Source organism: Mandrillus leucophaeus, unplaced genomic scaffold (assembly GCF_000951045.1).
Source record: "Mandrillus leucophaeus isolate KB7577 unplaced genomic scaffold, Mleu.le_1.0 Scaffold9, whole genome shotgun sequence".
NCBI lineage: Eukaryota > Metazoa > Chordata > Mammalia > Primates > Cercopithecidae > Mandrillus > Mandrillus leucophaeus.
This window is the reverse complement of record NW_012109807.1, coordinates 7049456-7062574: the sequence shown is the minus strand read 5'-3', so window position 1 is coordinate 7062574 and position 13119 is coordinate 7049456. Positions and strand designations below refer to the sequence as shown.

The following is a 13119-nucleotide window of genomic DNA, read 5'->3' as shown; positions in this document are numbered from 1 at the left end:
CGGGAGGCGGAGTGTGCAGTAAGCCGAGATCACGCCACTGCACTCCAGCCTGGGTGAGAGAGTGAGACTCTGTCTCAAAAAAAAAGGATAAAAGCATAAATCAAACAGGAAAGATGAATAAATCTGACTACATAAATAACATCTGTTAATAAAAAGATACTTTTATTTTTGTAGAGACAAGGTCTTGCTATGTTGCCTAGGCTTATTTCAAAGTCCTGGACTCAAGTAATCCTCCTGCTTTGGCCCCTCAAAGTGCTGGGATTACAGGCGTGAGCCCACGTACCCAGCCCAAGACAAGCTTTCTTGGAGAACATCAACAGTAGACTAGACGAAGTAGAAAAAAATAATTTGTAAACTTGAAGGCAGGTCATTTGAAAATACCCAGAGGATAAAAAAGAAAAAAGATTAAAAAGAAATGAAGAAAGCCTATGGGATATGTGGGACACCATCAAGAGAGCGAACATTAACAAAGGATTATAAAAACGAAAGGAGCAAGAAAGAGAAAGGAACAAAAAGATAAAGAACTAAAGATTCCGCCTCAAGAAAGGAGGAAATTCTGTCATATGCTACAACATGGACAAACATTGACATCCTGCTAAGTGAAATAAGACAACCAGAGAAGGACAAATACTACTCAATACGCTACTTACAAGATGTCTCTAAACAGTTAAACTCAGAAACAGAAAGTAAAATGGTAGTTGCCAGGGACTGACTGGCGGGGGAAATAGGGAGTGCTGTTCAAAGGACACAGAGGTTCAGTTATGCAATATGAAAAACTCTAGAGATCTGCCTCACCACACTGTTCTTGCATTTAACAATAGCAGATTATACACTTAAAAATGTGTTAAGAAAGGCCAGGCCCGGTGGCTCATGCCTGTAATCTCGGCATTAATAGGAGTGTGAACTACTATTTTTCTTTCTTATTTTACGTTCCGGGGTACGTGTAAAGGATGTGCAGGTTTGTTACACAGGTAAACGTGTGCCACGGTGGTTTGCTGCACGGATCAACCCATTCCCTAGGTATTAAGCTTCAGTGTTCATAGATGCAATGAAATTCAACCTTACTGAATCTGTAGAACCTCTATTTCTCACATCAACAGATACTAAAAGTAAAACCACTCATGTGGAGGTCTTCAAAAACTCATTCGCCCCGTCGCCCAAGCTTATTGCCGTAGGCTGCTTCAATTGCTATGTGTTCAGCAACCATACCAGTACATAGGAAAGGCTAAGTATAGTACTTGCATTCAATTAATAGATGTTCCACCACATGCTCCTATTTCTCTGTTATGGCTTTTCATTATATTCTAAATCACTCTTTCTCTAAGCAACTGCCAAACCTGTGCTTTGTGTTTTCTTATACTGTTCATATCGCAGAACAGAATTTAAAGTTATAAAGGTAAATTAACAATCAAAGTCAAATATATTTTGTACCCAGCAGAGCTTTGTAAACGCTATTTCAGTGAAAAGTTGAAGTTTTTAACAAATGTAAAGTACGATTACTAGAAGTGTGATTCCTGGTTAAGTGTGGCATTACCAGTCTGTGATTGAGCTCAGGAAAATTGTTCACTGTGTGCCAAGGTTCCTACAACTGCTTTTCAATCATCCTTTCAGAAATGAACTCAACAAATAATTTTCATTATAAAATACACTATCAAAAGCAGAGCTATAGTTATAGTAAACTGTTGGCTGTTTAAAGGTAATTTAGTTTACCTCAAAGAATTATTCTCTGCTTTTTGTCTGCCAAGTTCACTTTCGGTATCCATTGCCTTTCTTGCTAGTGATTTCATTTCTTTTTCCACAGTGCTTATGGTTTCCTTCATCAAAGTCATATTTGACATTTGCTCCATACGTTCATCATCAAGCTATACAAGTAGAATGACAAGGTTACTGCCATCACTAAAAACACCTTAGTAATCTTCCTGAAGGGACATATTCCTTCTGCACAAACTGGTTTGTGGCAAGACTGACATGATGAGATTATGAGGTTAGACCTGACTGCTGTAGGTGGTTTTACAGATAAGGTGTTCTGAAGCAGGACCAAGAAGCAGCCACTGCAAAGCTTTTCTATAAAGCTTATCACAATGTATCAGTCTACATTTTTCAATCTGGTTCAATCTGACTATAGTATAAATATGCTATTTGCAAAAGAATTTATTTGTTGCCCAACATCAACAACTTATATAATGTAGAATTATGAAAATAAAAATTATTTTCTCCTGTCTAGTAATTTTTTTTTTTTTGAGATGGAGTCTCGCTCTGTTGCCCAGGTTAGAGTGCAGTGGTGCGATCTCGGCTCACTGCAACCTCCACCTCCCGGGTGCAAGCAATTCTCCTCTCTCAGCCTCCCGAGTAGCTGGGACTACAGGCGCACGCCACCACACCTGGCTAATTTTCGTATTTTTAGTAGAGACAGGGTTTCACCATAGTGGTCAGGCTGGTCTCAAACTCCTGACTTCAGGTGATCCACCGGCCTTGGCCTCCCAAAGTGCAGGGATTACAGGCGTGAGCCACCATGCCCGGCCCCCGTCTCATATTTTTAACTCATTACAATAAAACAGTACAGATGAATTTATAAACATCTTCAATTATATTTGGTAATAGAAAGTTAAATTCCCTTAATTATGTTAATATAGTGACAATATCAATATATATTCATAGCATATCAAATCTGATTAGGAAAAAGGTGATGTTTCACATTTAAACTCAGTTTAAATACACTTTGCTTATCATTTTTATTTTATCAAAATTTTCTCTACCTTATCCCCTCTTTAAGGTAGAATAAACCATTTTCTTTACATCTGGCAATATTATCTTTAACAAAATATGGAGATAAGAAAGTGGATAAGATCCCTGAAAATGAATTCCTAGTGATTTTTTTTGAAGTACACACTTTGCAATCTAACACCAAAAAACACATTTTTAGAAGGAAATAAGCAAGTGAAAAAGTGACAATTTACACTATAAAATACCTTAAGCATTTTAGGACCAAAAAACACATTTTTAGAAGGAAATAAGCAAGTGAAAAAGTGACAATTTACACTATAAAATACCTTAAGCACTTTAGGACTACAAACACTGTCTTAGAAAAACAAAAGAGCTTCTCTGAACACAGAAAAAGGGAAAAGGGGAAAGTCAGTGAGTGTTGATAGCCAAGAGATTTTTTTTTTACATTATGAACTGTACACTCCAGCTCCTCTATCCTTTGTTCCAGGTGAGCCTTCTCATTAAATGCTGTCTCCTGAGCAATCTGATTAAAAAGCAAAAACAAAATAAAGTGATTCCAATATCCCTGCATTTGTGTTTCACCTATGTTCACGTAAATAAAATCCTTTCCAACCTTTAGCCTCTCTCTTAAACTATCTCGTTCTGTGGTCATTCTTCGTAAATCAGTGAAGGCTACATCTCTTTCAGTCTCCACTCGCCGGAGAATAGCATGTGCCGTTGTTGATTTAGGACTCTTACAGCTTTTCATCATTTCTCGTCGAAGTCGGGCAATTTCTTCCTGTGCCTATTATTTAAATCATAGAATTTGGTTTAACAAGCTTTATGTTCTATGTTTTGAACACATAAACATAAAAAATCTTATATCTAGCCAGTTAAAATGCAAAACTACATCAACATGCATACAGCAGGGTAATGATATCACTTTTATTTTAAAATGAGTTTATACAAATAAATGAAAATGGATATATTTAAATAGAAGTTCATGTTATAACATCTTTGTCAAAAGTCGAAAATAAAATTAATTTGGAGGAAGTCATTGCAACAGAAAACGTTTTGCTAAGAAATATATTTGGTATACTCCATTTATTCATTTTGTAGTGTAAATTTCAATTCAGCATAATCTAGGCAGACTACCGGTTTAATGAATATTATCATAGTATTTCAGTCTTCCTAAATATAAATGCACATGCCATTCCTATGTCCTGCTACTTTTGCGCTGACAGAAAGGCCTACCAATCCTTACTGATAACCCAGCATAGTCTCTGCACATCTGTTCAACCATCCTTGGGTCCCGAATCTATTCCAAACCTGCAGATTATTTAATATCATAGTTTGCTGCACACACGTCTCTTTATCTTCCTTCCTCTTGATTTTGATCACTGTCTATTCAGTCTCTAAGTCCCAAAGGAAAATATATAATTTCCCAATTTCCATAGCTAACCCTTCACCAGAACCCCAAACCTCATCTCCTAAAGTGTCTTCTAAGATCTCCCTGACTCAATCATAATTATTTCTTCTCCTCTTGAATAGTGCCCTCTCCACTGGCACTTTCTCCCCTGCCTTCAGTCATGAACGGTGCTCCCTTATCTTGAAAACCTGTCACTTGATCCTGCTGACCAATTTACCATCCTATGTCTCTTCTTCCTTCGACACATTAAAAAAAAAAAAAGTCCTATGGTCTATAACTATTGCCAATGGTTCCTTACCATCCACTCTACCATCCCAGAATAACCTGGCTCCCACCCTCCCACCCTCTGTGGAACTTCAACTAAAGACCTAACCAAATATAATGGTCTTCTCTCAGTTCCTATTCTCCTTGATATTTCAGTGATGTCTGTTGCTGTTTACAACATGCTGCTTCTTGAGATTCCTTCCTCCCTTATAACATTGTTCCTTCCTAGCTCTCTGCATCTTTGTCTCTTTCAAAGGTTCCCTTCTGCCTCTTGAATATTATATCTTAACTTTTCTGCTCCTCTACGTACAGTTTTCTCATTCAGAGACTTCATCCACTCTGAAGGTGCGAAGCTCACTGCTAAGCAGATGACTTCCAAAGCTAACTATTTAACTCTTGCCTCTCTCTACTCCAGTCCCACAGTTCTTACAGCCTGATGGCAATTACGACCTGAATGTGCTACCATCATCTTACTCTGTCTAAAAACAAACTCACATCTTTTTCCTCAAACCACCAATGACTCTCCTATTTCTTATTTTATTACCATATTGCTGAGTCATTCAAGACAGAATTTTAGTCACTGTCATGTAACCCTCCTTCTTCCTAAGATCAAATCATGTCAAATCGTCCTTCACAAGGTCTTTTGCATCTGTCCCTACATTTATTTCCACTGAAACACCCTTGCTTAGTCCCTTAATGCCTTATATGTGCACTACTGTAACAGCTTTCTACGGAGGAGTCCATGGTCTCTCCCTCCTCTAATTCTCTCAAAGGAGAAATTGTTACATAAGAAGATGATATAGAAAGATGATGTGAGAAATAAAAATTTGCCATAAAGTTAAAGTTTTTAAATTGTAAAATGCTACTTTGGTCATATTTTGCCTGCCTTTAAAAAAAAAAAAAAAAAAAGATTGTTGCTTATAAAGCAAAATATAAACCCCATATAAGGCCCATTGAATAGTCTGTACCATTTAGTCCAGAAGTCAGCAAACTATATATAACTCACAGGCCACATCTAGCCTGCCTCCTGTAAGTCTGTAAGTGGAGAAATAATTTTTGCATTTTTAAATGACTAGGGAAAACATCAAAAGAATATTTTAAAACAAGTAAAAATAATGTGAAATTCAAATTTCAGTATCTATAAAGTTTTACTGTAATACAGTCAAAGTTATTCATTTATGTATTGTCCAAAGCTGCTTTCACCCTACAACTACAGGGCTGATTAGTTACAACACAGACCACATGGCTTGCAAAGCAGAAGGCATTTTTTGTCTGGGCCTTACAGAAAAAGTATAATGATTCCTGCTCTAGTGTAATCTACCTTTCAAGTCTTAGCTCTCTCCCTTCTCCACTGACACACATCCTCTATTCTAGTCTTAAACCAATTTATTTATCCGCTGATTTTCCTACCTTTATCCTTTGCCTCATACCATTCCTTTAGTCTGGAATGTTCCTTCTAGTTCCTTTCAGCGTAATAGAAACTCCATTCATTTTTCAGGGCTCATACTTCATAACTTTTAACAAAGATTTCCTTGATCACTATACCTAAAAATGCCCAATTCTTTTGTTTCTTATAATATCTTCTAGACCACTTATAGTAATAAAAGTCAATAAATACAGTATACTTTATCTCCCTAACTAAACTGTAAATTTATAGGAGAACATGGTCAGCATCTTATCATTTTTCTATCCCTTAGAGTAGTGAGCCTAGAACCCTACATATAATAGCTATAATTTGTTAAAAAATTGTGATACTTTTAAAAGAAGTTATATGGGTGATTTATAGGATTTAATACTTGTTGGGTAAATAAGTTATCTGATTAATAAAAGCTACGCAATTTTAAGCTAGAAAGTAGAGGTAAACTACATACTTCTTTTATTCTCTAAAATTAAGCAAATTACATAAAAGTTCCCAAAGTGATGCAGTAAGGTGTGGCGAGCTCAAGGTGAAAAGGTCAGGATTTGATCTTTTTACCTTGAACTCACAACACCTTATCTTTTAACGGTTTCTCCATATCTTATTTCAAAAATAAGACTACTTTTATGCATGCATATGATCTTTTTTTGGCTATGGGGATAACATATGTGTGTACTCACATACCTACTATATTGGAAATGTATTACATTTCATTAAGAATATCTTAAAAACATATGTAATCCCCAAATGTTAGATTAATTTGATTTGCAGGTTTAAGCAGTCTCATAGATCTCAAAGAAGAACTACATACCTCTAGAATTCAATGTTATTGCTTACATAACTTGTTTTTTTATAAGTTTACCTGTTCATAAAGAAGGAAGGTCTTGTCTCTCTCGGATGTAAGAACCTTGACATTACCCTGAATTTCTGCCAAATGGCGCTCATATTTTTCCAGCATGCATTTAAGTTCTTCACGATCTCTTGTTGTTGTCTTCAAAAGTTCTACATCACAGTTTGCACCCTGTAATTATGTAAGGAATCTGAAATTCTTCTTTGATATATAGTACTGATAGAAAGGTGCTACTGATAGCAGTGACCAATTTCTATTTAAGAAAACAAGACTATATAACAAAAGGAAATTATAAAAAATAAGTTTAAAAACCACGTCTTTTTAGAACAGCTTTGTTCCAAATTATTCCACATTTGTCTGATTACCTCCCAAGCACTACTTATGCTGAGGATAAAGAACCAATATCAGTAGTCTACTGCGCCATCAAAGAGACCTCTGTCTCTCAACCCCTTTGATATAGCAATTCACACTAAGTCAAAACAAATCATTTCCAAATTAGGTAAAACAAAGAATAAAAGCCAGTGTCTGGGTGACAGACTTCAAAATATTTACAAGTTTATAAAACCTACCCGGGCAGTTGGTGATGGGCGTCTTGGACTTTTAGACCTACTTCTCATCATCTTTCTCAAATGTTGAGCTTCACTCTTATAGTAATCTCTGTCTGCTTCCAAAGTCTTGACAAAGGAATCAAGTCTAGAAGGAGATTTATTTTGTGCTTTCTCAGTATCTAAAATTATCTTGCCAAGGAAGAAAAAATTAGGCCATTATTTCAAGCTAAACAATAGCATCATTTTCTAAGTGAAATTGAAAACAAACAGGATCCTTAAAAACATTTAATTTGGTATTTTTTAAATAGAACATTTAAAAAATCATATATCAATAATTTTTAAAAAGCAGTTAGATAGTTTTCTTTTCCAGCATTTCTGGGTATGCTACGTTTTAACTGAAAGTATCCTTAAAGGCCGGGCGCGGTGGCTCACACCTGTAATCCCAGCACTTTGGGAGGCCGAGGCGGGCGGATCACGAGGTCAGGAGATCGAGACCATCCTGGCTAACACGGTGAAACCCCGTCTCTACTAAAAATGCAAAAAATTAGCCGGGCGAGGCGGCGGGCGCCTGTAGTCCCAGCTACTCGGGAGGCTGAGGCAGGAGAATGGCGTGAACCCGGGAGGCGGAGCCTGCAGTGAGCCGAGATCTCGCCACTGCACTCCAGCCTGGGCGACTAAGCGAGACTCTGTCTCAAAAAAAAAAAAAAAAGAAAGTATCCTTAAATTTGCTCAATAATTTTGGAGAAAAAATGGTAAAGAAATTTTAGAAAGGCCAGATATGTCCACAGACCTAGCACACATCCTAGAAATGGCATGGATTTACTTTAGAAAAACATACGCTACTAGGCTGGGCATGGTGGCTCACGCCTGTAATCCCAGCACCTTGGGAGGCCAAGGTGGGCGGATCACGAGGTCAGGAGTTTGAGACCAGCTTGGCCAACATGGTGAAACCCCATCTCTACTAAAAATACAAAAAAATTAGCCTGGCATGGTGGCACGCACCTGTGGTCCCAGCTACTTGGGAGGCTGAGGCAGGAGAATCGCTAGAACCCAGGAGGCAGAGGTTGTGGTGCCATTGCACTCCAGCCTGGGCAACAAAGCAAGACTCCATCTCAAAAAAAAAAAAAAAAGGAAAGAAAGAAAAACATATGCTACTATTAAAGCATCTGTTAGAGCATCAAAGTTTTGTCCAATATTGTTCAATGAGTGAATACGTTAACTGAATGCTGGATATTCCATACTTGTAAGCATTCCCATGAATTTGCATTCACTTCAATATATTTAGAAACACTTCTTTGACAACATTTATTTAACAATACTTTATTGGGAGACAATTATAAATATACTTTCAGATAGATGGTTTTAAATATTTTAAATAACATTAAAATGTTTTAAACAGAGCAGTTTTCATTTCACATTGTTAGACAAATAAAACGTTGTTTGGAATTATGTAACAAAATTTATGGCTTAAAAATATTTATTATTAAGGGGGATAAAAGTTAATGTGTAAACAAACACACTTTATATTTTGAGAATTAGTCACCATTTTAAATCAATTAACAGATAAGGACACTAATAAAACCAACCAAAAGTTGTTCCTTGCCTCTAGGAAAGAAAGTAGTAGTGATGAAAGCAGCAAAAAAAAAAGTCACTATTACAGATAGGGGTTCCCCTGTGTCCCTAGCAGCTGGTGCAGATTTTAGAAAACAAACATATTTTATTCCTCACGAAACGCATGAGAGCCAAAGATATGACTTTATATAGTTTAGTGACCAAATAAAAACGATTCCTTAACACATATTTATGAAAAATGTACTTACAGATTTAAGCCTTTTTATTGTATCTTCCAATACTACAATATTATTTTGCTGGCAAATGAGTTCGATCTGAAGAAAAAGTAAAACAAAACAAAACAAAAAAAAAATTCTATTAAAGATGTTTAAACTAATTGGAAAAACAACATCAAAAAAAGGAAGTCACTTAAAAAGAAACATGAAGACAGTGAATATTTTAAAGAAGAAATAACCTCTGTTTAGCGACCTTCGATGATAAAAGATTATTTACCCAGATGAAATAACAATTCCCTTCAATTACCTAACGTTTTGTATAAAATGTTAATTGATTATATTTTACCAAATTATTCCCCATAAACTGGAACAAAATGTTAGTCTTAATTATAATTCTGAAGATAATAGGAAAGCAATAAAAAAATGACTAGAATAAAACAAGTTGACCCAAATTATCCCATTCAGAAAAGATTGCTTTCTCTTCTGAACTCAATTGCTTGGTTCAATTCAACACACAAAATACTTTTTGTATCAATTTATGACAGTGAACATACCCAGTCTTATAAGATAGGAACCCATAGTCATGTATTTAGCATATGACTACACTGTATGTTCCTACAAGACAGTGACTAAGTTTTTATGCAAAGTAGTAAAGTTCTTTGCTAATAGCATATTTGCTTAATGTATTTTGCAATTCATCAACCTTTCCCTCATTATTCTAAAGTGCATCCTGATCTTGCCTACTACATTTTAAATTTGAATTCTCTGGAATTACCGTGCTTCATTTGTTCTTTAGACCAACGTTTCCTTCTACGATTTTTCTGGCAGTCATATTTTAAGTTTATGAAATATTAAGGGGTGCTATTATTTGAAACATTTTTCTCACAAGTAAAATACTTAGAAATAGAACATAATTACATACAGTTTGGATAACCTTATGTATAGTCTTGAATAGACAATTTTCAATGTTTTAGTGTCTACTACTAAGTAGACACTAAAATGATACAGGTCTACTTTGAATGTGTTCAGATTTCCACATTAAGTATAAAAATTCACTCTGCAAGAGTATCTAGTATGACACATTCTCATAAAAAATAAATTTACACGCAGATATCCTACAAATAAACATAACCAATAATACATAAGCTGAAGATTATGTCTAGGTATAACAAGGTATGATTATGGTAGATGTTATTTTCTTCATTTACTTTTCTATATGGACTAAAATTTTGTATAATAAACATGCATTAATTTTACAATGATTAAAAAAAATGTTGATTCCACTCTGACAAACAAAATAACTGGCCCAAATGAAAAACTGCTAACCCAATGTTTTTACTTACTTAACAGTTAATGAATGCTTACTACATGCCTGCCATTGTGTTATGTGCTGGGTAAAGTAATGAGTAAAAAAGGCAAAAATCTCTGCCCTCATAGAGCATACATTCTAGCCAAAAAAAGAAAAACAAAAGATAATAGTCAAAATATATGTTAGTGATTGCATCTCTCAAAAAATAATACAAGGAACACTCACGTTCTAGGCACTTGAGTTAAGTAAACAAGACAGATAAAAATTTCTGCCTTTGTGGATCCTACATTCCAGCTAGAATAGACAATAATAAACCTAAAAAATAAATTATATAATATACTAGAAAAAGAAGAGCAGAGTTAAGGATACTGGGAACATTTATGGAGGAACAGGTTGGAATTTTAAATAGGGTGGTCAGGAAGTCCTCATTGAAAGGTGACCTTTCACCAAAAACTTCAGAGGAAAGGAAGTCAAACATGTGAAAATCTGGGCAAAAAACACTGCAGGCAAAAATTACAGCTCTAACAAAGATCCTAAGGCAAAAGAATGTCTGGTTGGTTCTAAGTGTGGAGACCGGCATGGTTGGAGCCTAGTGAGGGAAGGGGAAAGGAACAGCCAAGTGCTACAGGGAAAAATAAAGCGAGGGAGAAAGACAGGGAGTGTGTGCAGGGAATTGGGGGGTGGGTATTTCAGAGCCTGCTGTGTGGAAGACATTGTGTAAAGTCTTTGTCCCCCAGAAACAAAGGGTGGGGTGGGGGATAAACAAAGACTTTACACAATGTCTTCCACACAGCAGGATCTGAAATACTTTTTAGTGAATCACATACAGAAGTAACAATGATAAGGACTATCAGAGATCCAGTCCAATAATATAGACCCTATGTCAATTAAAAATATAAATTGTAGGAAGAAATAATGGTAAAATTGTAATTCTGCTTCACATTTCAAAGTATCATGTTCAATTATCTGGTAAACACCGTGTTAACACAAGAATGATAAACAACTCAAGATGAGAGAATAAACGAAGGCATATAGTTGAGGTGGTTTTAATGTATGTCCACAAATTCTAATACTCCTTCCCTCAATAGCTGGAGCTGAATTTCCCTCCCCTAGAGTGTGGGTTATCCTTAGTGACTCACTTTTAAAGATGAGAATATGGAGGAAGTGATGACATATAACTTTTGAGACTGGGTCATACTAAGCCCTACAGATCTCTTATTATCTCTTGGATTGTTGGCTAAGGGAAAGGGGAAGGTGGAGAGAGAACAAGATTCCACAAAGAATACATGAAGCAACCCTAGAGAGAGGTGCACCTGGCAAGGAACAGGCCTCCTGCCAATAGCCAAAAGTCATTTGAGTAAGCCATCTTAGAAGTAAATCCTCCAGTAGCAGTCAAGCCATGACTGTGGCAGTCATCTTTTTTTTGTTGTTTTCTGAGATCGAGTCTTGCTTTGTCATCCAGGCTGGAGCGCAGTGGTGTGATTTCGGCTTATTGCAACCACTGCCTCCCGGGATAAAGCAATTCTCTGGCCTCAGCCTCCTGGGCAGCTGGGATTACAGGCGCCCACCACCATGCCCGGCTAGTTTTCTGTATTTTTAGTACAGATGGGGTTTCATCATATTGGCCAGGCTGGTCTTGAACTCGACCTGAAGTGATCTACCTGCCTTGGCCTCCCAAAGTGCTGGAATTACAGGTGTAAACCACCAGCCCTGGCCATCATCTTGATGACAATTTCCTGAGAAACAGTGAACCAGAACAACCCAGCTAAGCCACTCTTGAACTCCCAACCCAAGAACCTGTGAGGTATCAGTATTTGTTGTTTGAAGGCATTAAGGTTTCAAAGTAATTTATTACATAGCAATAGCCAATAGTTAATATGAAAATATTTTAATGAAGTAAATCATGGAAGAAGTTACTGTTGACCTTTAAAAATAAGACTAAAAGTAAATAGTTCCTAGTGAATACATTTAATATTATCTCAATTCCAGACAAACTAACAGTAGCTTTAGCCTCAGACTCTACCTCCACATACCCACATATAATCTCAAACACTAGAAACCCAAACATTCTTTCTCAGCAATCAAATTAGAAATCTCGTTTCAAGTGCTACCCCACAAATTAGGCAAGGAATCTCTCCCCCATAAATATAAACCTAAAATGCACATCTAATATCTTAGAATGATGACAACACACACTGGAGTTCATATCCCCAGTGTTGGTTTTGCATCTTTCTAATCCCCATTCTATTTGGGGACATTCACTTACTGAGGTTGGTGATTTCCTCATTTCAGGGCATTCTATCAACCCAAAGGCCTATTTCCATTTTGTTCTCTCTTTATTAAGTTCCTGATGTTTTCCCTGTGTCAGCAACGGTATCTCTACTCTAAGACTGCTGCTTACCTCTTTTTCACCCAACAGCTTTCCAATCCTCAAATACACCCAACATTCCACATTATTTAGGGATATCTATTTCCTAGAAATACTGTTCGCCAAGCCAGGCAAAATTTCACCTGTAAAGCTAATACTTAGTTTTAGGTAAATCTTAGCTCTTATATTTTACATGTTTTCCATTCCAAAAATTCTTCCTTTTGATAGCAGAGAATTCACCCTGACATAGTACTTACTCTCTCTAGAACATAAACCCTAACAACCCTTTAAAAATGATGACTTCTAAACAGGGCATTCTCATTGTTGGAATTCAATTTGGTTTCCCGCAGTCTGGGAAGGAGTACAGTTAATTTTCAATTTGAAGACAAAAACAAGGAAGACATAATTACACTCTTCACTTTTGACAATTTTTTTTTTTTTTTT

The 13119-nt window shown here is 36.3% G+C and overlaps 1 protein-coding gene across 1 annotated transcript in view; it reads right to left on the bottom strand.

Annotated features, from left to right (window-relative positions):
• TSGA10 (testis specific, 10) overlaps window positions 1-13119 on the bottom strand; it is a 169925-nt gene that overhangs the window by 134984 nt on the left and 21822 nt on the right. Inside the window, exons 2-7 of the mRNA XM_011969617.1 lie at window positions 9032-9097; window positions 7233-7400; window positions 6676-6834; window positions 3338-3508; window positions 3170-3247; window positions 1711-1862 (exon numbers count right to left, since the gene is read on the bottom strand). Coding sequence (XP_011825007.1) covers window positions 1711-1862; window positions 3170-3247; window positions 3338-3508; window positions 6676-6834; window positions 7233-7283 — 611 coding nt within the window. The 5' untranslated portion in view covers window positions 7284-7400; window positions 9032-9097. The remainder of the gene's footprint in view (window positions 1-1710; window positions 1863-3169; window positions 3248-3337; window positions 3509-6675; window positions 6835-7232; window positions 7401-9031; window positions 9098-13119) is intronic.